This window comes from Mustelus asterias, chromosome 9, assembly GCF_964213995.1.
Source record: "Mustelus asterias chromosome 9, sMusAst1.hap1.1, whole genome shotgun sequence".
Taxonomy (NCBI): Eukaryota; Metazoa; Chordata; class Chondrichthyes; order Carcharhiniformes; family Triakidae; genus Mustelus; species Mustelus asterias.
In genome coordinates this window covers 4,463,089-4,489,154 of record NC_135809.1, presented here as the reverse complement: position 1 = coordinate 4,489,154, position 26,066 = coordinate 4,463,089, and the positions used below count along the sequence as shown (strand labels likewise).

Sequence of the window (26,066 nt, the reverse complement as noted above, 5' to 3'; positions counted from 1 at the left end):
AAAAGACACCCACCGAATATGTCCGCTTGGATTTGGTGCCGAGGTTCCTGGGATGGATCTTGAACCCACAATCCTTTGGTTCGAGGCGAGATCCACTCACTGCACCATGGCTAATGCTGTCCAGTGGTTAATCTGATCAGATGATTACAAACAAGCTCAGCAGGTGATCTCCAAGGCTGTGCCTGGTCCACAGATGGCTGGTGAAGACAAAGGGATTCATGGGAGAATCCTTAACCCTTCTACTTTCTATTCAGGCCTCCCAATGACTCAAGCCCACCCCTACCAGCCTCGACACATCCACTGGCCCCTGCACAAGCCTCACTTTGGCCATTTCAATCAAAGGCCTTGGTCGTTAGCAAGTGACAATTCCAGAAGGGGGCAACCACCACTGCTAAAACCAAAGCCAGCTTAATGGTGGGTGGGAGGGAAGTTGAAGCCAACACCATGATCTAGTTAAAACACACCAAGGATCTAATGTAATGTAATTACCAGAGGCAGGAATCCAAGTGGAGTCCATGCTGCAGTCACCAGTGTTAAACCATTAGGCTCAGTTGGTTGGATGGTTGGTGATGTAGAGCAATGACAACAGTGTAGGTTCAATTCCCGTACTGGCCAAGGTTATTCTTGAAGGCCCCGCCTTCTCATCCGAGGTGTGGTGATCCTCAGGTTAAATCACCACCCGTCAGCTCTGCCCCTCAGAAGGGCAGAGCAGCCAATGGTCACCTGGGACTGTGGTGACTTTACCTTTCATGCTGTTTCTTTAAAAATAAAATTAATAATTTGTGCACCTTCAGGGTTATTAGGCATTTTGTAGCCTTGACAGGACAGTGCAGATTACATTCCCAAAAGATGAATCATTCCAGATCCAATCTTGCTGTCACCCAAAATTTCCATCAACAAAAAGACAAACATAACTCAGACTTTAATTATCTGAAAGTATGCTGGATGTGTTTTTTGGAATATCTAGTCATTTCCTGGTATTCCAATCAATTCACATCAATCATAAGCCCCTGGCTTGTAGATCCAGCTGGATTACTTGTAGCCCTTGGAGAAAAGAAAACCTATCAAATCACGGCATTTATTTCCACTCGCTGTCCTGTGGATGTCTTGTCTTGTCTGGAGACAATACACATCTTTTTAGCCTGTCTTGATGCTCTCTCCACTCCCATTGTTTTGTTTCTTAAAGACTGGATTAGTTGTAAGTATTCGCATTCCAACCATTATTCATGTAAATTGAGTCTGTGTCTTTATAAGTTCTGTTTGTGAACAGAATTCCCACTCGCCTGAAGAAGGGGCTTAGAGCCTCGAAAGCTTGTGTGGCTTTTGCTACCAAATAAACCTGTTGGACTTTAACCTGGTGTTGTTAAACTTCTTACGATGTTACCTCCACCAGAGAGAGAACTCTTTTGGCAGTAAGGAGCTGGAATATTGCAGAAAAAAAAGTAATCTCACCCCCCCTCCCAGCACAATGCGTAGCCTGTTGTTTGATTTTAGATATCCTGACCATTGTTCACCATGTCACGCACGCACAAACAAGCCAAAGGTTGCCACTTGGAAAATGCCCAATCTATCCCAAATGTCCCTGGAAAGATCTCAAAAATTTGCAACAGGTTAAACAAGCCAATCATGCAGTAGCTACAGGACGCTGCCATTAGTTCAAACAGACAGACAGTCTACCAAACAATTAAGCAACATGTGAATTTCAGCACCCGAGATGCCAGGTACAAAGGCTGTACAGCAATTGGCCAAAAAAGAACAGCGTATTCCCTCAGTTGTTCAGACTGAACCAAACAGCCTGTGTGTGCAAAATCCAAAACCAAATGGCTGTAAAACATAATTTTTCAATGGGCCAGCACTTCCTGAACAATCCCAAGTGCGCTACCAACTAAAGTAACAACCAATTTAAAATCACCAGTCAAGCTTTTAAAGTGACAGAGGGACCAATTCTGTGCAAAAAGGAATACGTTCAAGCTTCATCTTATAATTGCCCAGGAGTGCCAGGTGCCTACAGTTCTCTACTGCATTCTTCATGGCCTCAGCCAGAGTCTGCACCCCTTTTCTCCTGTAGCACAAATGATCTGTAATTGTTTGAAATTTGACATTGTATTTGTCCTGATGGGTGCAAGATGAGAAGTATCAACAAAGTCTCTCTCCTCAGGAAGATTCACAACTGAGGCACATTCATTAACAGGCTCCAAGGGGTGCTGGACTTTAAAAGCCAATGGAAAGATTCGGTTTCAAACTGGATTCTTAAAAGAAAGATACATTTGAACCCAAAACACCACCAGTGGGTAGCACTCTGCTGTTATGGGAGTGTATTAGACCACTAAATAAAAGCTAGGTTGACTTTCCCAGTGCTGTACTGAGGAAGTGCCACACTGTCAAAGGTACTATCTTTCAAATGGGATGTTAAACAAAGGCTCCATCTGTTCCAAGGTGGATGTAAAAAAAAAAGAAATCACAATTTTGAGGAGAGTTATGACCAGTGTACCTTCCAATGTTGATCCCTCAAACAAACTAATTAGCCATTCGCATATCTGTTGTGAGATCTCGCTGTGTACAATTGGCTACAGTTTACAATTGATTGAAGCACTTTGGACAAAATCATGAAAGGCATTATGTAGTTGCAAGTCTCTTTTACAAAAGTGTAAAATCAGATCAAAGACAAACGGGGAACTCCGTACCTTGCATATCCAACACTGGCCGGGGCAAAACTTATTGTGGCTTCATAGAGGTTGTACTGCAAGTGTACACTTGCATCAGTCAGGTTAGAGTCTGAACTGCATCCACCTGGTACAGGATCTGCCAAAGTGAGGGGTAGGAAAGTTAGTGCAGGAGTTCTGTCCTGACAGTGTACTAAATACAATTGAGACAACTCTGAACAGTCAGAATGAATAGCCCCATCAAGGAGTTGGGAAAAATTGTGGATGGGATTCGCCCAAATACAAATTCTAAGTGCCAAATTTTTTTTAAAAACTAGAGTAAATCCCACTGCTTTTATCAAAGTGGGACTTTCAGAACGAATCTCTGTGCACCAGAGCCCTAGTATGGATCATGCTGAAAAGCTGGGGACTGGGCTTATTCCCACTGGAGAGGCCGGCAGCAGTGCCGAGCGGGCCACGGTGCATGCAGCGATCTGTCAGAGTGATCAGTGCACACGCAGTGGCCTGCTCATTGCTGGCTCCTGATCGCTGGCCAGATTGACCCGTTTAGCCCTCCAACTGTTGGCCTCCCGGATGTGTCTCGGCCACTGGCCATCACCCCCACCCCAATCAGCCCTTCCCCATCTCTGCCCACCATCCCAAATACAGTAAGAAGTTTAACAACACCAGGTTAAAGTCCAACAGGTTTATTTGGTAGCAAAAGCCACACAAGCTTTCGAGGCTCTGAGCCCCTTCTTCAGGTGAATGCAGAGTGGCAGAGCCACCTTGTCCCTTGGGCAGTACCAGGAGGCCAGGCTGACATTCCCTGCCCCCCCCCCCCCCCCCCGGACTTCCTGCAGGGACTCCATGGCTCCCGCTCACTCCAGCAGGACAACTCCCCATTAGAGGAGTGAAACATTCAGTCCCAGTAATCATATTTAAATGACCATTATTCAGCTCCATGCCGGAAAGCTGACGCTAGCAGAATTCTGGCGGCTGGAGTTGTGTGAAGGCTGTGGTGCCCAGTGAGAAGCCCACTACACATGTCTCCTATGTCTCCAGGCTTTAGGAGCCTGGAATGAGGGCTGAAGCCTGCAGTAGGTAGTTTCACACCAGGTTAAAGTCCAACATTTGGTAGCACAAGCTTTTGGAGCACTGCACCTTCCTCAGGCGAGTGCTCTCACCTGATGAAGGAGCAGCACTCAAAAGCTTGTGCTACCAAATAAACCTGGTATTGAGACTTCTTACTGTGGCTACCCCAGTCCAATGCCAGCAACTCCACATCAAGCCTGCAGTGAGACTGGATTTGACTCAGGAGTGATGGTATCCAGCTTGGGACACTGATTCATGGTGGTTATGGGAATGGTGCGAGGAGTCACGTGGAAGAGCCAGGGGAGAACAGTAACCAGCCCAATATAACACTTAAAGACTATTTATCACAATAAAGAAAAGACATCTACAAAAATGGGACTATGATCTAAGACAGTTAGATGTGGGAATTACTAAACACACCCACAGTTTATGTAGAAATTGCCCTTTTTGATCAAAGTATATTTATGAGATCTGAACTTTTGCAGGACTTGCCTTTTCCTAAACATTCACTTCAATAGACCTATAAAGTAAAGGTCAGCTTATAGCTACGACACTGTACATGGAGTTATTCTGGGAAATGTCTCGGTTCAGCAAAGATATGTTTTTAACTGCCCTCAAATGTTTCTGCACTCTTGCTTCTTGCCTGCTCGCTAGAACTGGATTCAGGGCTGCTTCCGAGTGTTGGCAATTATACTATTTTCCCTTTTATTGTCTGCATTTGCTGTCTGTCCCCTCAGATTCTGTGGCTCTAAAAAATTATTAGCATAGGTATGTCTCCCTGATGGTTCAATCATCCTAATGAAAGTGTTTCCTGTTATGGTGATGACATTTTTCTGGTCTGCTAATCTCATCACTGGGAGACACACATCCTGTGAAATGCTGGTGGCTTCTAGCTGTTCATTTTGTTACGTTCCTGGAATTGCTCGATACTAGACACAGTCACGACAGCAGCAAGAGTGCTGGAAAGAGTAAATAACAGTTCCAGAATTCCAGTATTGCTGAAAGAAACATTGCCGAAGCTGTCTCTCTTGTACTCATCAGGACAGAGTCCAGATGCAAAAATGCCAAACTTGAAAGGGAATATATTGCGTGAGAAAAAGGGTGCCGATTGGGCAAGGAGTTACCTCAAGAGGGAGCTATTGACACACACACCACCCCCCGGCTTTTAATATTAAGCAAAGGTATAATCCCTGGGCATGCTCCTCTGGTCTCAGATTTCCAGCATCCACATTTAGAAACTGATTATTCTGGTTGTCAAAACAGGCTTGAAACATGGAGTTCCTGATAAGATTGTAACTCTAGCATTAAGACTGCATCAGTTTATGACACAGGAATAGTTAGTGATATTTTCCACTCCTCTCATTCCACCCCCAGAACCTATTGTTCACTCCCTCCCTCAACCAACCATTGGCACTTGGGCTGGGATTGTGTCCCCACAGGGATGCTAACAGCCAGTTTTATCTCCAATTCTTCGCCTTGTCAAATCAGTGATCCGACCTTCAACCTGAACACCAATTTTCTTTGCACCATCTAAAAAGGATTTAAGACCCCCACCACTAACTCCATACCCCAAACTCAGATGGAACCAGTCTGCTTGCAACTTTACAGCCTTATCCAATCCGGTGCAGAGCTGGACTGCACATCCTTTCAGATCACCTACTGCCACTCATGATTCATCTCCAATCCACCACAAGTCATCTCATACTGTACTTCAGGTCACTTCCAGATTTCTATTGGTGAGCCTCTTATCTTTCACCGACACATCCGAAGCTCAACTCATCTTGTGTTCATGCAATCTGGCCATTACTAGCTGGGCAAATATGTTTATTGCCCATCCCCAATTGGTGGTGAGCCGCCTTCTTGAATTGCTGAAGTTCTGTGTGGTGTAGGTACACCCACAGTGCTGTTAGGGAGGAAGTTTCAGTATTTTGACCCAGCGACAGTGAAGGAACAATAGATTTCCAAGGGGAGACAGTGGTATTGTCGCTGGACTGGTAATCCAGACACCCAGGTTGATGTTCTGGGGCACCCAGGTTCAAATCCCACCACAGCAGATGGTGAAATTTGAATTCAACAAATTCTGCAATTATAAAATCTGGTGATGCCCTCGAAACCATTGTAGATTGTCGTAAAAACCCATCTGGTTCACTAATGTCCTTTAGGAAAAGGAAATCTGCTGTCTTTACCTGGTCTGGCCTACATGCAACTCCAGCCCCACAGCAATGTGGTTGACTCTTAAAATGCCCGCCGGGATGGGCAATAAATGCTGGCCCAGCCAGCGCCACATCCCATAAATGAATAAAAAGTCAGGATGGAAAATGGATTGGAGGGGAACTTGGAGGGTGTGGTGTTCCTATGCATCTGCTGTCCTTGTCTTTCTAGTAGGTAGTGGTCACAGGTCTGGAAGGTGCTGTTGAAGGAGCCTTGGCAAGTTTCTGCAGTGCATCTTGTAGATGATGCACATTGCTGGTGGGAGTGACACCAATCAAGTGAGCTGGTTTGTCCTGGATGATGTCAGGCTTCAAGTTTTGTTGGAGCTGCACCCATCCAGGTAAGTGGGGAGTATTCTCCCGACTTGTGCCTTGTAGATGATGGACAGGCTCTGGGGAGTCAGGAGGCGAGTTACTCACCACAGTATTCCTAGCCTCTGACCTGCTCTTGTAGCCAGTGTTTATGTGGTGAGTCCAGTTGAGTTTCTGGTCAGTGGTAACCCCAAGGATGTTGACAGGGGGGGATTCAGTGATGGTTACATTATTGAATGTTGTGGGGCAACAGTTAGAATGTCTCTTATTGGTAATGGTCATTGCCTGGGATTTGTGTGGCATGAATGTTACCTGCCACTTGTCAGCCCAAGCCTGGATATTGTCCAGATCTTGCTGCATTTGAACATGGACTACTTCAGTATCTGAGGAGTCAGGTACCTATTACTTACTATGTAAATGTGTTTCTGGAACTAAGAAATTGGCACAAGTTCTAGATTTCAAGCTAAGTATCTGCATCAATTGCTATATACAAGAATTGTACAAATTCTTTATCGAATACCCGTTATGGTGAAGTGTTCCAGAGATGCATTATTTGGTCACTAAGGAATTAGCACAAGTTAGAATTTTACAGCTAGCTTTCAAGCTAAATGTACATGCATCAACTGCTATGTACAAGAATAGTACTGATTCTCAGAACTGTTGCTTTACAGAAGAATGGGGCAGTCTAACCTCTCGCGTAATATGGGAGAATGACAGATGTTGCAGAGGTGTTTCCAGTCAGTGAACGTAGATGCCATATTGATGCATTTTCCTCTGGTTTTAAACTTCTCAACAAGCCAGGATCTTGACCACTTATTGATGTTCTTCCTGTAGGAACCTGAAGATGGAAATTAAAGTTTCAAAAAAAAAACTGAGTGGAAACAATTTTAAAAAGCCTCTGTTAACAAACTAGGGAACGATCCCAGTTAATGTCACAAGAGTAGTAACATTCATATCCTTTTAGCCTTCGATTGTAAAGAAAAAGGCTTCCTCCAAATTGTTCGAAAGCAATTTTCCAACAGTTTAATGCAAAATGATACTACAAATGCTGGTGGAAAATAAGCAGAAAATTCTGGAAATACTCAACGTTTGGCAGCATCTGGGAGGGAGAAACAGTTAACATTTCAGATCAATGTCCTAATCAGAAATTAGGAAAGGTTACCTAGAATATAGCTGTTTCCCACTAAGTTTATTTATTGGGTGTCACAGGTAGGCTTACATTAACACTGCAATTAAGTTACTGAAAATACCCTAGTCACCACATCCCGGCACCTGTTCAGGTACACCGAGGGAGGATTTAGCACAGCCAATGCACTTAACCAGCACATCAGATGCTGCCAGACCTGTGTATTTTCACCATTTTGTTCTTTAGTCTAATTGGTTAAAAGGCCATTAAATACAATATTCTTCAATTTAGATTTTTTTTAAAAACCAGACAAGTAGCAGTCAGAAAACATGGCTGATTAACCAATAGGATAACAATCTTGAACGGCTAAAAGGTCACCAACTTTGCCCGATGAATGCTGGCAGGGTTAAAGTCAGAGACCCACTTCCAACACAAATACACACTTCAGCCTGTGAAAAATCAATGATTTATTTCCTTAAACAATGCCTCGAGCTTAAAAACAAACGTGAAAATTGATTCAAGAAAAAAAGTTCTGCTTCATTTGCAGTTGTGCCGCCTTAAAAACAAAGCTTTCAAACAAATGGATTTGACCTGGCTGAGCACAGGAACAGCCACGGACCAAACTGGTGTTAAAAAGAACTTCACATGTCTTAAAATAGTAGATGTACTGATAGAATGAAATTAGCATCAGCCACCACTAGTCAGGAAGGCGTCTTCCTGACCAGTATTATGAAGCATTTTGCTTTTACTGTTTAGTTAAGAATTTAATGCACAAAATGAATTATTGATTCATAGGGTTACGAGTGCAAAGTACGTGGTTAGCTGTAGAGCACATGGGGGGGGGGGGGGTGGGAAGAGATGTCAGTGGTTGTGGACTGCAAGTCTTTGTGGTTTCACTTACTCATGGGGAGTCTGGTTTTGAAGAAATGACCACAAGGCTGACCCAGAACAGGCAGCTCAACACCTGATAGCATTAGATAGACAGGCAGAGCCAGAAACTCCAGCTGACATTCACCAGGGTGTCAGAACAGTCACCAGCTGAAACATGTTCCAACAGACCATTATTCCTTCAGTGCTTCCCTGGAGCGGAGGGGAATTTGAAAAGAAAGGAGGAAACTTTGTTTGAAAGGGATGTCTTGCTGGCTCAGAAGCCAGGAGTAGATTTACCAAGCACAGGGGATAACAAATGAATGGGACTTGGGGGAGTTAGGATTCAGGACTGTGTGTAGTATTAGGGGATATTCAGGGCTGTAAGGGTTAATGTGGGACTGGAGAAACAGTACGACCCACAGAGGACTCCGAGGCTCTGAAACCCTCTTCCTCAAGGAGGATCAAGTCTCGATCCAGTTCTTGAGTAGAAACTGCATTAAATCAAAACAAGTCACAGCTGAGGCTAATCATCCTCCCAACCTGCAAGAGAAGAGTCCTGGAGAGTGGTGACAGCAGCGAGACAGTTTAAATCTGTGAACAGCAAGAAGTCTCACAACACCAGGTTAAAGTCCAACAGGTTTATTTGGTAGCATGAGCTTTGAGTGTTGCTGCTTTATCAGGAGAGTCTGATGGACTTTAACCAGGGTGTTGAGAGACTGCTTACTGTGCCTACCCGAGTCCAACGCTGGCATCTCCACATCATGTAAACCTGTGGAGTCAGTGGGGTGGTGTTCAAGGCTGAACATGGGGCCAGAGAGTCAGTACTGCCACATGTATAAAGCAGTCACACATGACTAGTTCTTGGGACCAATTATACAATGCAGAAGGAGGCCATTTGGCCCATCAAGTCTGCACCGACCACAATCCACCCAGGCCCTATCCCCATGCATTTACTATCAGGGGGACTAGCTAGGGTAAGGGGCAATTTAGCAGGGCCAAATCCACCTAACCCACACATCTTTGGACTGTGGGAGGAAACCCATGCAGACATGGGGAGAATGTGCAGACTCCACACGGACAGTGACCCAAGCTGGGAATCAAACCCAGGTCCCTGGAGCTCCTGTCTTGGGCTGAAGCCATCTACTTGTACATATCCATAAATACTGTTCAGTCTATGCCTCTAAATCCCTCTCTCTGTCAATCATAGCTGACAGACAACAGCATAATGCATGAGAGAGAGAAAATTCCTAGTATGGGGGAGCTGGTTTTTGAACAACAAGAGAATGGTGATTAAAATATATCAACCTCAGACAAAACAAGATCAAAAGCAAAAGTTGAATTTTCAGCACACATTTAAAACCAAGCACATACCTTATAAAAGGACAGAAGCGTGCGAATATATTTAGTGTGCACTTGAATAATGATGAATGCTACCTCTTCCGGAATGTTCCACAAAAAGGCATCAAATGTCTTGTTCTCAAATAAGGTTACTTCTTGAAATCTTCCAAGTTGAAATTCAATTCGGTCTGTACAGAGGGGGGCAGGGAAAGAATTACATGTAACTACACCACTTGGACCACTGACAGACAAACATACACTGGAGTATTGTCCACATCACATCTTAGACCACCTCATGACATGTCATTGCTTTATAGACAATGACATCCTTTTCAATTGGAGTCACAGTAATTTAATAAGTATAACAAGCTCCAACTAACATTAATTAGATCATCTGTTTTTAAATTGATGTTGGTTGAGGGATATTGGCTGGGAACATTCCTGCAAAAGTGTCATGGGATTTTTTGAACTTTATTTGAAGAGGGCAGAGATTTCTACGTTTGAAATGTCAATCAGGAGAATACTAATTGTGCAGAGTCTCAGCTGTGATCTGAACTGAACATTACAATTCATAGAATCCCTACAGTGTCGAAGGAGGCCATTTGGCCCATCGAGTCTGCACTGACCACAATCCCATCTAGCCCCCATCCCCGTAACCCCATGTATCTACCCTGTTAATTCACCTGACACCAAGGATCAATTTAGCATGGCCAATCAATCTAACCCGCACATCGTGTGGGAGGAAACCAGAGCACCCGGAGGAAACCCACACAGATATGGGGAGAACGTGCAAACTCCACAGACAGTGACCCAAGCTGGGAATTGAATTCAGGTCCCTGGCACTGAGGCAGCAGTGCTAATCACTGCCATCCATGATTCCATAAGTTATGGTCTGGTCAACATTTGTCCCTTAAAGATTAAATAGTCTGGTCAGGATATTGCGGTTCATTAATGGGCTCCCATGTTACAACATTGCGGGGGGGGGGGTCCTGCATGGTGACTATCCTCTGCTAGAGATTTTTGAAGGATGTCTTAACATATTGTTCATTGAAATGATCTCAACTAACCACACAACTACTTGAAGACAAAAGCAAAAGGAAAGCCAAAGTCATTGTTGAGCCAACTCTGCTCCAACATATTCCTGGAGGTTATCACATGATCTCCTGCCCCCTACCTTCCAATTGGTCACCTGGCATTCCAATCATCTGTGCTGTCCTACCTTCCCTCAGCCAATCGGAAACTCCTTACAAAGTGGATGACTTGAGATGGGACAAGCACTCTTTTCCTGTAGCTCCAATATTTCTATATTTTAGGGGAGGCGCTGGTGATATTGTCACTGGGCTAGTAATCCAGAGTAATGCTCTGGGGACCTGGGTTCAAATCTCACCATGTCAGATGGTAAAATCTGGAATTAACCATGAAACCGTTGTCGATCGTCGCAAAACCATCTGGTTCACCAGCATCCTTTAGGGAAGGAAATCTGCTGTCCTTACCCAGCCTGGCCTACATTTGACTCCATACCCAGAACAATGTGGCTGACTCTTCATGTCCTCTGAACTGACCCAGTAAGCCACTCAGTTCAAGGTGCAATTAGGGATGGGCAACAAATGGTGACCTTGCCAGTTATGTGCATTAAAAAGGAGATTAATCTCACTCTTGGAAATTCAAGGTCTGGAGAGAGACTCAGCAGGCTGGTAGTGGGATAGAATTGAATAATGAAGTAGAAATTATATTAGCAAATTTTACTTCTAGTTTGTGTTATTATCTAATGTTTTCAGGAGAGGAACATAAATGATCCTTGATCAGAGATTTTTCCACTGATGCTCCTTACTGCTTCAGAATCCACAGTATAACTACTGTTTTCTTTGAAGTTGGAGATGGAAGTGTTTTTAAACACATGACTTACCTCCAGAGTGCAAAGCAGAGCAAGACTGCACAACTTAGCTCCCTTTCAGCGCAGCTGATCTTAAATCATCCCCAAGCAAATCAGATTATGGATGGCTCTGCACAGTGGAACAGTCTTGTGAATTGGTCCAAACCAACTTCCCCCTTGCTGTCAAGGTGACAAATTGAGATGATTAGACCAGTGTGTTAACTGTACAATATTAGGCAGCCATAACTGACAAGAGAAAATGAACACCTCCACAATCCAGGGGCAGCATGGTGACAGTGGTTAGCACTGCTACCTCATAGCTGGAATCGAACCAGAGTCCCTGACGCTTCGGGTCACTGTCTGTGTGGAGTCTGCACGTTCTCTCCATGTCTATGTGGATTTCCTCCAGATTCCTCCCACAGTCCAAAGATGTGCAGGTTAGGTGGATTGGCCATGGTAAATACGCAGTTACAGGGATAGGGTGGAGTGAAGGGCCCGGTTGGAATGCTCTTTCCAAGAGTTGGTGCAGACTCAATGGTCTCCTCCTGTACTGTAGGGATTCTATGGACACCAACTTCATTGCACCTCTTGTGCACCCAAATTTTTTAAACATTCACATGGTGGCACAGTGGTTAGCACTGCTGCTTCACAGCACCAGAGACCTGGGTTTAATTCCCAGCTTGGGCCAATGTGGAGTTTGCACGTTCTCCATGTATCTGCGTGGGTTTCCTCCGGTTTCCTCCCACAGTCCAAAAGATGTGCTGATTAGGTGCATTGACCCAAACAGGCGCTGGAGTGTGGCGACGAGGGGAATTTCACAATAACTTCATTGCAGTGTTAATGTTAGCCTTGTGACTAATAAAATAAAGGGCCATGCCTCCAGTTGCCAAGGCTCTGGAATTCCCTCCCTGCACCTCACTTGCCTTCTTCAAGACACTAGTAATAGGCCTCTGACTGAGCTTTTGGTCATTGTATTCCAATGAGTCCTTCTATACCATATTTTGCTTTCTCCTGTGAAACACCAAGTTGGATTCTGTTAAAGCTGCATTATAAATACAAATTCTGGTAGTTGCAATACGGAACAACTTTGAGACAAATCACAAGCAAAGTACAGGTCCGCAAAGCAGGCCCTCAAGTGAGCACTTAGCAGCTTGCCTCACAACAAGCTTTAGCTGCCTCATGCAATGTAAACTCTCAAATCTCCCAAGTGCAGGAAACTGAGGATTGCACTGCCATAATATTTATCCACAAACTGAACTCAAACTTGAAGATAAGCAATGCTGTTTGAAATATTTATTAATGCAGAATGTAACGAATCAAATTGCTAAATTGGATCAGGAGCCGTGTAATTTTATCAACAAAGATAAAGATTCTGTTGAAAGCCAATCCAATTCAAAGGGTGGATCTCAAACAAGGTCACAAATGTTATCCACAGTTGTCCAACTCTTTGACAAGCGGGTGAGGTGGTGGTGGGGGGGGGGGGGGGGGGGGGGGGAAAGAGAATCTTCTCCCAGTATCTTGGCCAATAATAATCCTTCCACCAACACCTAAAAAAAATATGTTGCAGGCTCCAGAATTCTGAAATAAAACAGAAAATGCACAGCAGACCTGACAGCATCTGTCACTGTGAAACAGAGTTAACACTTCCGGTCCATGACCTTTTCAACCAGAACTGGGAGATTGTTTTTAAACGCGTGAAAGGAGGGGGTGGAGAGGACAGATTAAGTGACATAGGTTTCCCGATGTATAGCCAAAGTGAGTGAAAATGGGACAATTGGAAAAAAAACAAGGTGCGTGCAGAGGAGGAGAGAATGGCAGCATCGTGAAGCCGTGTCCTGAATGCAAGTAAAGGAAACAAGAGAAACCTTCTCCCGTCTCTTCATCGACATCACAAATCACTAAACTTCACTGGCTGTAAAATCACTTTGGGATATTCAGCAGTCAATGGTGCGACAGTGGTTAGCACTGCTGCTTCAGTGCCAGGGACATGGGTCCAATTCCCAGTTTGGATCACTGTCCGTGCAGAGTCTGCATGTTCTCAGTCTGTCTGTGTGGGTTTCTTCCCACAGTCATAAAGACGTGCTGGTTAGGGTGCATTGGCCGTGCCAAATTCTCCCTCAGTGTACCTGAACAGGCACTGGAGTGTGGCAAATAGGGAATTTTCACAGTAACTTCATAGTAGTGTTAATGTAAACCTACATGTGACACTAATAAGCTTTAAACTTTATGGTGCTATAGAAATGCACATTTGTCCACACCTCATGAATAGCAAGCTGGAAACACAAAAGAAAGGCTTGTAAAAAATCAAATGGTTTGGAGTTTTGAACAAGTGGTTATATTTATTTCGAAAACAAATCTGGAAGCGCTCTTTTCAGGAAATCCTTCAAGTCAGACATTGCAAAGCTGAGTGACTGGAAACAAAAAGCCAGTTTTTAAAAAGTCACGTTATAATAGGGTGGCAGAGTGGTTAGCACTGCTGCCTCACAGCTCCAGGGACGCGGGTTCAATTCTAGCGTTGGATGAATGTGTGAAGTTTACATGTTCGCGCCGTGTCTGCGTGGGTTTCCTCCCACACTCCAAAGATGTGCTGGTTAGGCAGATTGACCATGGTATTTGCACTAGGTCATGGGGATTTGGGGGCGGGGGGGTTAAGGAGGGGTAAGTTGTTCTTGAGAATCAGTGCAGACTCAAATGGGCCGAATGGCCTCCTTCTGGACTGTAAATATCATAAAAATAGGGAATAGTAAAGCAGCTAGTGCAATATTGGCAGATCAGTAGCTCGTTAGGCCATGGACAAGACCCCCTACAACTTAGACATCTCTCTAGCCAACTGCTGGTTTGAAAAGGCAAAGAAATCTTGTTGTTCATAGCTTGAGTAAATAGTTATCCACACAGCTCTCACACACAAATTAACCTGCAAATCTATCAAATAAAATCACAAGCCAAAATGTCAAAGGCACCAGTAGATTGTTAACCAAACCTTCTGAAAGCTGTTGAGTTTTCAGTTGTGTTTTTATTTTTGAATATTCTAGGTGGTGAAAGTTAGCAAAAATGCAGCTAGCTATTAAAAAAATGCATTAGTGTCATAAGTAGGCTTACATTAACACCGCAATGAAGTTCCTGAAAATCCTCTAGTCGCCACACTCTGGCCCTGGTTTGCGTACACCAAGGGAGAATTTAGTATGGCCAATGCACCTAACCAGCACGTCTTTCAAACTGTGGGAGGAAACCCACGCAGACATGGGGAGTACACATCGACTCCGCACAGTGACCCAAGCCAGGAATTGAACCCAGGACACTGGCGCTGTGAGGCAGCAGTGCTAACCACTGTGCCACCCTTATTGCTATTAGCACATCAATGTGGGCATTTTTGATTTGTCACATGTATTGGGATACAGTGAAAAGTATCGTTTCTTGCACGTTAAACAGATAAAGCATTCTATTCAAAGTACATTTTGGTGAAGGAAAGGAGAGAGTGCAGAATGCAGTGTTACAGTCATAGCTAGGGTGTAGAGAAAGATCAACTTAATACAAGGTAGATCCATTTCAAAAGTCTGATGGCAGCAGGGAAGAAGCTATTCTTGCGTTGGTTGGTACACGACCTCAGACTTTTGCATCTTTTTCCTGACAAGGGGGAGAAAAACAAGCATTTGCAGAGATTTCCAGGTTGTTAAACCTTCCCTGACCCCTAGAGAGCATCAGTAAACTTGCTGTGGCTCATTGCTAGCCCAGTTGAGTGACTCAGCACTTGGTTAATTTCAAATAGTCACTGGAAAACAAACTTATTTATCCAGGTCAATCAGACATTTGTGGCCTCCCAGGTTCCAAAAGGAAAAATTTAATGGAATTCTTAAAAATCTTAATATTTAGTCCAATTGCCAAGTTAGGTTTTTGATTTGGGAAAGGGAAGGTGGTTCATTCTTGAACCTCAGTTAAAGAACCAAAATCTTATGACTTGAAGGAGCACAGGATTCTCTTTCGGGTAAAGACAGCAGGAAACACCAGTTCAGCAACAAATGCCATCTAGTTAAGCAGAAATTAATATGCCCTCGAGAAATCATCCTAAACCAAGAAAAACAACCCATGATAAAGTTACACATGATCAGATTTTACTGCATCTAATTGATTTATACAAAAGCAAACACCCTCATCTCAGAATTATGGAAAGTTTAAAATCTAGAACATCAACTGTTAACAACATATCACAAGTCAGATCACGCCATGTCATGTGTGGTTTGCGAACATTACACAATCAACTGCAGTATGCAAGACAGTATTAGTGGAAAGAATTTATTTAAGATTGGCACTGTTATTGGCTCCAGAAGTCGCTGCATCCTTAGTGTGAAGCCAGATTCAAACACCACACAATAGGGTCACTGCAGCATTAAGGTTCAGCTGTCAGTAAGAGCTAGCATTCTTGCCTCAGAAAGGTTGTGGGTTCAAGTCTCGCGTCAATCTTAACCTACTCTCAATGTAGAATCAAGTGAGTGCTGTGCTGTCAGGGATGCTGTCCAAAGATGTGCAAGTTGCATGGTTTAGCCATGCCAAGTGCGCAATGTTACAGGGATAGGACAGGAGGGTGGAGGTGGGGGCAGCTGGGTAAGATACTCCATCAGGGAGTCAGTGCAGACTCGATGGGCCAAATGGCCTCCTCTCACACTGTAGGGATTCTAAGGTTGTGTCTTTTGAATGAGGCACCAAACCATGGTCCACTGTAAATGCAATCAGTTGTGCACCGAGATGATCATTGACCACATCAAGGTTGCTTCAGAGAAGAACTTTGACCAAGACAAGTCTTCGAACAACACAAATTTCCCAAATCAGAAAGATAAAAGCAAAATACTGCAGATGCTGGAATCTGAAACAAACACAGAAAAATGCTGGAAAATCTCAGCAGGTTTGACTAATGTCGAGTATGGATGATCCTTCATCAGAGGCCTGCATTTTCTGTTTTTCTTTCCAAATCAGAAACTGGCTCCAAATAACATTTTAAAAGGCAAAATTTGAGAGCCAGCCCTAAACAAAAGCTGCATTTCAAACAATTAACATCTTCCCAATACTTGTTTAGCAAAGTAGGCACACTGGTTAGCATTGCTGCCTCACAGCACCAGGGCCCCGGGTTCAATTCCGGCCTTGGGTCACTGTCTGAAGTTTGCACATTCTCCCCGTGTCTATGTGGGTTTCCTCTGGGTGCTCCAGTTTCCTCCCACAGTCCAACAATGTGCAGGTTAGGTGGATTGGCCATGCTAAATTGCCCCCTAGTGTCCCAAGATGTGCAGGTTAAGTGGATTAGATATGGTAAATGCACAGGGTTATGGGGATCAGACTGAGGGGATGTTCTTTTGCAGAGCTGGTGCAGACTCAATGGGCTGGATGGTCTCTTTCTGCACTGTAGGGATTCTGTAGAAATTCAGAAGACAGAGTGAATGAGGGCTTGTTTAAAAAGGACTCTGGAAGATTCATCCTGGCAATGCAAGTGAACGGATTGTTAGAGCCAGGATCAGCAAGACTACATGTTTATGGGAAGTGTAGTGTTATATCTAAATGGAGCACAGGATTGCATGTTGTATAAAGTCAATGGGGAATATTTCCTGTAGTTTAGTGTCTTAGCTGCTTACTAAGTCATTTCTAGATAATGTTGATTTCTTCCCCCCCTCAGAATGAATTTTAGTTTGCAGGAACAAAAACCTTAAATGTGAAATTTTGTTATGTTATTTAGATCACCACAATTCACTGCATTAAACATTCCCTCGTAACATATTCAGCTGCTCAGTCCCAAGATGCGGAATTACCTCCCTAAACTCCTCTTGGTACCTCAAAACCCATCCCTCAATCTGATCACATGCCCCAGTATCCCGTGCCTTCAGTGTCCAATTCTGTTCGATAACACACCAATGAAGCAACTTGGGATCTTTAACTAAACCAAGCGCTACACAAATAGAAGTTGTTGTTGGTTCTTTCACCAATCACATGAAAGTTGTTCTCTGGTTACACCAACTCATCTGCTGCCGGAGGACAGTTTCCGCTGATATAATCTCAAAACCATTTGAGAAATGAATAGCTCATTAAATCTCCTCAACCCTTCTCCAACCTACAACAACCTCCATCTTCTCCACATATTTGCATGCTGGATTTGAACTATCATTCCAGTAACTGACCAAAGATTAAACAAAATCGGGGGAATAACTTCTTCCAAATTCAGATACACACACACCCACTATTACCTCCAAAGACTTGACTGGTAACAATATTAGTGACATGCTAACTATACAGAGTTATAGTTAGAGTGCAGAAAGAGGCCATTCAGCCCATCATGTCTGCCCCCATACCTTTGCAAGTTCCAGCACATCAGATGCAGATCCAGGTACCTGTTAATGAGCTGAACATTTCAGCCACAAACACCACTTTAGACATTGAATTCCGGATGTCTACCTTTTGGTAAAAAGGTTTTCATAGAAAGCCACAGCACAAACAGGCCCTTCGGCCCACAAGTTGCGCCGATCACATCCCCACCTCTAGGCCTATCTATAGCCCTCAATCCCATTAAATCCCATGTACTCATCCAGAAGTCTCTTAAAAGACCCCAACGAGTTTGCCTCCACCACCACCGACGTCAGCCGATTCCACTCACCCACCACCCTCTGAGTGAAAAACTTACCCCTGACATCTCCTCTGTACCTACCCCCCAGCACCTTAAACCTGTGTCCTCTCGTAGCAACCATTTCAGCCCTTGGAAATAGCCTCTGAGAGTCTACCCTATCCAGACCTCTCAACATCTTGTAAACCTCTATCAGGTCACCTCTCATCCTTCGTCTCTCCAGGGAGAAGAGACCAAGCTCCCTCAACCTATCCTCATAAGGCATGCCCCCCAATCCAGGCAACATCCTTGTAAATCTCCTCTGCACCCTTTCAATGGCTTCAACATCTTTCCTGTAATGAGGTGACCAGAACTGCGCGCAGTACTCCTCATGTCCCCTCTAATCCTTCTGCCAATCACCTTAAATCCAACCCCCCCCCTCCCCTCCGGATAACTTCTGTCTACCCCATGTTGGTCCCTCAACCTCCTCTGTTCCAAGGGAAACAACCCTATCCAACCTCTCCTCAGCCAAAATCTTCAAGCCCTGGCAACATCCTTGTAAATCTCTTCAATCCCTCTCCATATCTTCCCATTTATTGAATATTCCCTTGCTTTGTTTGCCCTCCGAATGCATTCCCTCTCACTTTCTGGATTGAATTCCATTTGCCAGTTCTCTGTCCACTCAATCAAACAGTTGATATTCAGGCATTGACAGCTATCCACTTCACTATCAAATACACAGCCAACTTGTGTCATCTGTAAATTTCCCAATCAAGTCTAAATCATTAACATATACAAGAAACAGCAAGAGTCCCAAAACACACCTAGAAGCTACTTCCCATTCACAAATACATCATTTACCCTTTGTTTCCTGTCTGAGCCAATTTTGGATCCAAAATGCTACCTTCCCATATCCAGTGGGATCTCATTTTTTTGACCAGTCTGCCATTTGGAACCTTGCCAAATGTTTCCTCCCACAGTCCGAAAGATGTGCTGGTTAGGCTGCATTGGCCGTGCTAAATTCTCCCTCAGTGTACCTGAGTGGTGACTGGGGGATTTTCACAGTAAGTTCACTGCAGTGTTAATGCAAGCCTATTGGGACACCAAACTAAAATTGAAACCACCACAATCAGATTGAGCAGCCTAATCTTTGAACCTAATTAAATAGTACAATGTTTGCAGAGTTTCAATCCTCCGATACCTCACCTGGTATCCAGAGAGGATTGAAAAATTGATCCTTCGAGCATCTGTTATTTCCTCTCTGGCATCATTTAACAGCCTGGGACACAATCCACCCAGCCCTGGCGATTTATCCACCTTCAAGCACGTCAGTCCCTCCAGTTCTTCCTTTCTCACTGCGCTTATTGTATCCAATACTTCCCATTCTTCCTCTTTAACCAGAATAGAGTCCCTACAGTGCAGAAGGAGGCCAATCGGCCCACTGAGTCTACACTGAGTCTCCGGAAGAGCATCCCACCCAGGCCCATTTCCCCTGCCTTATCCTCAACCCTGCAGGTTTACCATGGCTAATCCACCTAACCTGCACATCTTTGGATATATTTAAACATTCATGTCATACAAGTGCACAGGCAATGACCATCCACAAGAGAGAATCTAATTATTGCCCCTTGACATCCAATGTCATCACCATTGCTAAATCCCCCACTATCAACTCTGGTTTAACATTTGATTTCTTGTCACATGTATTAACAGTGAAAAGTATTGTTTCTTGCACGCTATTCAGACAAAGCATACTGTTCATAGAGAAGGAAAGGAGAGAGTGCAGAATGTAGTGTTACAGTCATAGCTAGAGTGTAGAAAAAGATCAACTTAATGCAAGGCAAGTCCATTCAAAAGTCTAACAGCAGAAGGGAAGAAGCTGTTCTGGAGTCGGTTGGTACGTGACCTGAGACTTTTGTATCTTTCCCCCCCCAATGGAAGGTGGTGGAAGAGAGAATGTCCAGGATGCGTGGGGTCCTTAATTATGCTGGCTGCTTTGCCGAGGCAGCAGGAAGTGTAGACAGAGTCAATGGGTGGGAGGCTGGTTTGCAAGATGGATTGGGCTACATTCACTACCTTTTGTAGTTCCGTGTGGTCTTGGGCAGAGCAGGAGCCATACCAAGCGGTGATACAACCAGAAAGAATGCTTTCTATGGTGCATCTGTAGCAGACATGCCAAATTTCCTTATCTTCTGAGAGAAAGTAAAGGTGTTGGTACATCAACCAGAAACTGAACTAGACTAGCCATATAAATACTGTGGCGAGTAACTCACTTCCTGACTCCCCAAAGCCTGTCCACCATCTACAAGGCACAAGTCAGGAGTGTGATGGAATACTCCCCACTTGCCTGGATGGGTGCAGCTCCAACACCACAAGAACTTTGTCAACATTCAGGCTATAAGGATAAGCCCAGCAATTGTGGACCAGTCAGTTTAACTTTGGTGATGGGGAAGCTTCTAGAAACAATTACTCAGGATAGAAAGTCACATGAAAAATTGTGCATTAATTAGGAGGAGTCATAGAAACTTTACAATGCAGAATGAGGCCATTCGGCCCATCGAGTCTGTGCTGACAAAAATCCCACCCCAGGCCCTATCCCCACACATTTACCCTGCTAATCCCTCTAACCTACACATCATGGACACCAAGGGGCAATTTACCACGGCCAACCAACCTAACCCGCACCTCTTTGGACTGTGGGAGGAAACTGGAGCAAACCCACACAGACACGGGAGAACATGCAAACTCCACACAGACAGTGACCCAAGCCGGGAATTGAACCCAGCAGCATGGATTTATTGCTAAGGAGGTAAGTCACATTTAATTCACTTGGAGTTTTTTGTTTTTAGTAAAGGGTTAATGAAGATAATGCTGTGGATGTGGTGTACACAGATTTTCAGCAGGTATTCGATACAGTGCCACAGATTTGAAAATTTATAGAATAAAAAGGGACAGTAACAACTTTGATACAAAATTGGCTGCATAATAGATAACAGCAAGTAACAGTCAATGGATATTTTTCAGGCTGGAGGAAGGTTTACAGCAGGGTTCCCTAGGGTCAGTATTGGGACCCTTGCTTTTCCTGCTATCCACTATCTCAGCAAGGCACCTTCAACAACACCTTGCAAACCTGTGATCTCCACTGGCCAAGGACAACAAATAGATGGAGCACCACCACCAGCAAGATCCCCTCAGCCACTTGCCATCCTGATTTGCAAATATATTGCTGTTTCTTCAGTTAAATAGCACATTTAACCCAGTTAGAATCAAAAAATATTAGCACAGGAGGCCATTCAGCCCATCAGCTCCACCAGTTTTGTTGTTGAGAGCCACAGTTCATAGAATCCCTACAGTGCAGAAGGAGGCCATTCGGTCCATCAAGTCTGTACCAAACAATCCCACCCAGGCCCTATACCCATACATTTACCCTGCTAATCCCCTGACGAAGGGTCAATTTAGCATAGCCAATCAACCTAACCCATGCATCTTTGGCGTGTAGGAGGAAGCTGGAGAACCCAGAGGAAACCTACGCAGACACGGAGAACGTGCAAACTCCACAATCACCCGAGGCTTAAATTGAACCCGGTTGATACAGTTGGCTCTCCTCACTCTGGGGCAGTGCATTCCATATCCCAATCACTGGCTGCATTTTTAAAAATTCTTCCAGTCAGCTTTGGATCCTCTCAAGCATTTCTGGCTCTTGACCCATTCACTAATGGGAACAGTTTCTCCGTCTCAACTCTGTAGAGACTAATCCTGATTTTGAACACCTCCATCAATTCTCCCCTCAGCCTTAGACCACAAGACATAGCAGCAGAATTAGGCCACTTGGCCCATCAAGTCTGCTCCGCCATTCAATCATGGCTGATATTTTTCTCATCCCCATAACCCCCGATCCCCTCAAGAACCTATCTCTGTCTTAAAGAGACTCAATGAGTTGGCCTCCACAGCCTTGAGACCAGCCCCAACCTATCCTTACAAAACTCCTCAGCCATTTTTGTAAAGCTTCATAAGTAGTCTCACAACACCAGTTAAAGTCCAACAGGTTTATTTGGTAGCACGAGCTTAGAGTGCTGCTCCTTCATCAGGTAGCTCTTTTAAGGCGCCAACTAGTTAAACTGACTAAAATTAACTTAGGGACAAAGTAAAAGGGGCAGCTCCCCAAAAGGAGTGGGTTCATCAGGTGAGTGCAGGATTTGTTTCACAAACAGGGCATATATAGACAAACTCAATTACAAGATAATGGTTGGAATGCAAGTCTTAACAGGTGCACAATGTGAGTGGAGGGAGGGTTAAGCAGATTAAAGAGGTGTGTATTGTCTCCAGGCAGGACAGTTAGTGAGATTTTGCAAGCCCAGGCAAGTCGTGGGCATTACAGATAGTGTGACATGAACCCAAGATCTCGGTTGAGGCCGTCCTCATGTGTGTGGAACTTGGCTATCAGTCTCTGCTCAGTGACTCTGCGCTGTCATGCACCTTGAAGGCCACCTTGGAGAACACTTACCCAAAGATCAGAGGCTGAATGCCAGTGACCACTGAACTGTTCCGATTGGAAGAGAACACTCCTGTCTGGTGATTGTGAAGCAGTGTCCATTCATCCATTGTCATAGCGTCTGCATGGTGAGACCATGGATTCCTACTAACCTGGTGTTGAGACACTACTTACTGCACCTACCCCAGTCCAGCACCGGCAACTCCACATCACGTGAAGCTTCTACATCCCTCCTCCCAAAACTAGACAATCCTCCAACAGAGGCTGTTATTAAATAACACATCATAGTTTCCTATTGTGCTCTATGCCTCTGGCTACAAGATGTGGAGATGCCGGCGTTGGACTGGGGTAAACACAGTAAGAAGTTTAACAACACCAGGTTAAAGTCCAACAGGTTTATTTGGTAGCAAAAGCCACACAAGCTTTCGAGGCTCTAAGCCCCTTCTTCAGGCGAGTGGGAATTCTGTTCACAAACAGAACTTATAAAGACACAGACTCAATTTACATGAATAATGGTTGGAATGCGAATACTTACAACTAATCCAGTCTTTAAGAAACAAAACAATGGGAGTGGAGAGAGCATCAAGACAGGCTAAAAAGATGTGTATTGTCTCCAGACAAGACAGCCAGTGAAACTCTGCAGGTCCACGCAACTGTGGGAGTTACAAATAGTGTGACAAACCCAATATCCCGGTTGAGGCCGTCCTTGTGTGTGCGGAACTTGACTATCAGTTTCTGCTCAGCGACTCTGCGCTGTTGTGTGTCGCGAAGGCCGCCTTGGAGAACGCTTACCCGAAGATCAGAGGCCGAATGCCCGTGACCGCTGAAGTGCTCCCCTGTTCTCTTCCTGTTGGGGAGCACTTCAGCGGTCACGGGCATTCGGCCTCTGATATTCGGGTAAGCGTTCTCCAAGGCAGCCTTCGCGACACACAACAGCGCAGAGTCGCTGAGCAGAAACTGATAGCCAAGTTCCGCACACACAAGGACGGCCTCAACCGGGATATTGGGTTTATGTCACACTATTTGTAACTCCCACAGTTGCGTGGACCTGCAGAGTTTCACTGGCTGTCTTGTCTGGAGACAATACACATCTTTTTAGCCTGTCTTGATGCTCTCTCCACTCCCATTGTTTTGTTTCTTAAAGACTGGATTAGTTGTAAGTATTCGCATTCCAACCATTATTCATGTAAATTGAGTCTGTGTCTTTATAAGTTCTGTTTGTGAACAGAATTCCCACTCACCTGAAGAAGGGGCTCAGAGCCTCGAAAGCTTGTGTGGCTTTTGCTACCAAATAAACCTGTTGGACTTTAACCTGGTGTTGTTAAACTTCTTACTCTGGCTACAAGCTCAGGAGCCATGCAGTTTATTAAGCTAACTTGCCCAGCTCTGCAGTGCTGGAATTGTATTCTGTTAATCATTCCAGTGGGTTACATTGCCAGACCTTTGGAACGCATCTTAAGCAGAACAGTGAATACAAAATGTTTCTTATCAAAGTTCCTTTGCAATAGTAACTAACCTCTCAATCATCCGTAATTATTAGAGATAAAAAGCGTTCAGAAACACTCCTTGCTATCAAGTCCCACTCCAGAAATTGGTCCCGAAATTCCTTTATTGATGAATATCATCGAAAGTTATACCGAGCAGGCAGATACAAGGTTAGGGCTGTTCCCCTGACACTTTGAACAAAGTAATAACTTTGAAAGTAAAAGTTAACGCTTTAAAATTATCTCCTCCCACGGGGGGTGGGAGGAAAGCCCAGATGAACCGAGTGGGCTGAATGCTCACCTGATGGGGACTGGGACAGGACGAGGTGGAGCAGGAGTGCAGCCCATCCGGCACACTTCAGCCCGGGGAAGGACATCTCTCTCTGTGTGTCTGTCTCTCTGAGTCACTGGCTCATGCTGCGTGTTGTCTCCCGGCTCCAAGCGGCTGCCCTGCTGCGCCTCTTCAGCTCTCCCCCCAGTGTACACACTGACAGGCAGCTGGAACTTTCCCCCTTTATATCTGGGCTCCAGATCCTGACTCTCTGCCACAGACACTCACTCACCGGGGCTGAACCCTGCACTAACAGTGCCTCAATATCCGGCACCTACCCTGATTCTCGTGATGTGAATTCTTAAAACCAGCCCCGGCTGCATTAACCCTTCCCAGCCCGGTCACTAACTTTAACCAGCTCCACCCAGCCAGGGAACCCCTGTCAAACGCTCTGGGAATCTTTATTACATCAAAACCATTCTATAAGTCTAAGTTGTTGCAGTCTCGCCAATGTTTACCAATCGCGTCCCTGTATAAAAGGAATTGGTTTAAGGACCCACTCTCCTCCTAATCGGTGAGAAAGAGTTCCAAATCATACAAGTTTAAAAATCACTTAAACTGTTAGCTTCTCAAAGGCAGAGGAACCCCGTGAGAAACCATTTGCCTTTACAGATAACAGTCAAGGACCATGTTGTATTGAGTATTAGGGTGGCTTTTTTCACACAACAATCTAACTGAACATGTGTGTCCATTGAACAGGGGAACAATGGGTAAGGGAGTTGATACAAATTTGTTACATCACTGGTCATATTTTATCATGCTTAAGTCTGGAAGTTAGTAGATAAGTAGAAAGAAATATGTGTTTATTTTGTACTGGAACCAATTTTATTTACACAACATGGGGCAGCATGGTGACTCAGTGGTTAGTGCTGCTGCCTCACAGCGCCAGGGGCCTGAGTTCTATCCCCGGCTTGGGTCACTGGCTGTGTGGAGTTTGTCCATTCTCCCTGTGTCTGCGTGGGTTTCCTCCGGGTGCTCCGGTTTCCTCCCACAGTCTAAAGGTGTGTGGGTTAGGTGGATTGGCCATGCTAAAATTGCCCCTTAGTGTCCCGGGATGCCAGAGGGATTAGCGGGGTAAATATGTGGGGTTATGGGGATAGGGCCTGGGTGGGATTGTGGTCGGTGTAGACTCGATGGGCTGAATGGCCTCCTTCTGCACTGTCGGGATTCTATGATTCAATGATTTCTCGGAGCATCGCACTGCCATGAGTAATAATCTAATTTACTAGTCCTAACTAGAGTAAATTTAACCAATCTCTGCTAGTCCAACATTAACCATTGGCACCCATCGACCTTCTCTCCAATCTCCTCGCAGCGGGTTTTATATAACATTGTTCATGGTTGGTTATCTGAAGATCAAGTGTCTGATTTCCCAGAACAAAACAGAAAGTGCTGGAAAAGCGCAGCAGCACCTGTGGATTCACAGAAAGTGTGATACTGGACTCGAAACATTAACTCTCTTTCTCTCTGAACAGACGCTATTGAGTTTATCCAGAATTTCCTGCTTTTTATTTCAGATTTCCAGCATCCGCAGTATTTTATTTTTTGTGTTATGTTTCCCGTTTGTGCTTCGAAATTCCTCAGTATTCTTTGCATCCAGTCGGAACTCTCAATGAATTTCTAATCCCAAGCAATCTCCAGCTAGTTTAGTTTATCGTTACAGCCTGATACTTAAAATGTAACTCAACTCACTCAGGAAACTACTGCACAGAAAGAGGC

General features: G+C 44.6%; 1 protein-coding gene across 2 annotated transcripts in view; it reads right to left on the bottom strand.

Moving 5' to 3' along the window:
* The window catches only part of tm7sf3 (transmembrane 7 superfamily member 3), a 38,641-nt gene extending 13,975 nt beyond the window's left edge, over nucleotides 1-24,666 (bottom strand). The window contains exons 1-4 of one of the 2 annotated variants that reach the window (XM_078219541.1): nucleotides 24,318-24,666; nucleotides 9,624-9,778; nucleotides 6,947-7,094; nucleotides 2,685-2,802 (exon numbers count right to left, since the gene is read on the bottom strand). In XM_078219541.1, coding sequence (XP_078075667.1) covers nucleotides 2,685-2,802; nucleotides 6,947-7,094; nucleotides 9,624-9,778; nucleotides 24,318-24,393 — 497 coding nt within the window. In that variant the 5' untranslated portion in view covers nucleotides 24,394-24,666. The remainder of the gene's footprint in view (nucleotides 1-2,684; nucleotides 2,803-6,946; nucleotides 7,095-9,623; nucleotides 9,779-24,317) is intronic. The other variant, XM_078219540.1, reaches the window with a different exon arrangement.
* Nucleotides 24,667-26,066: the final 1,400 nt, after the last annotated feature.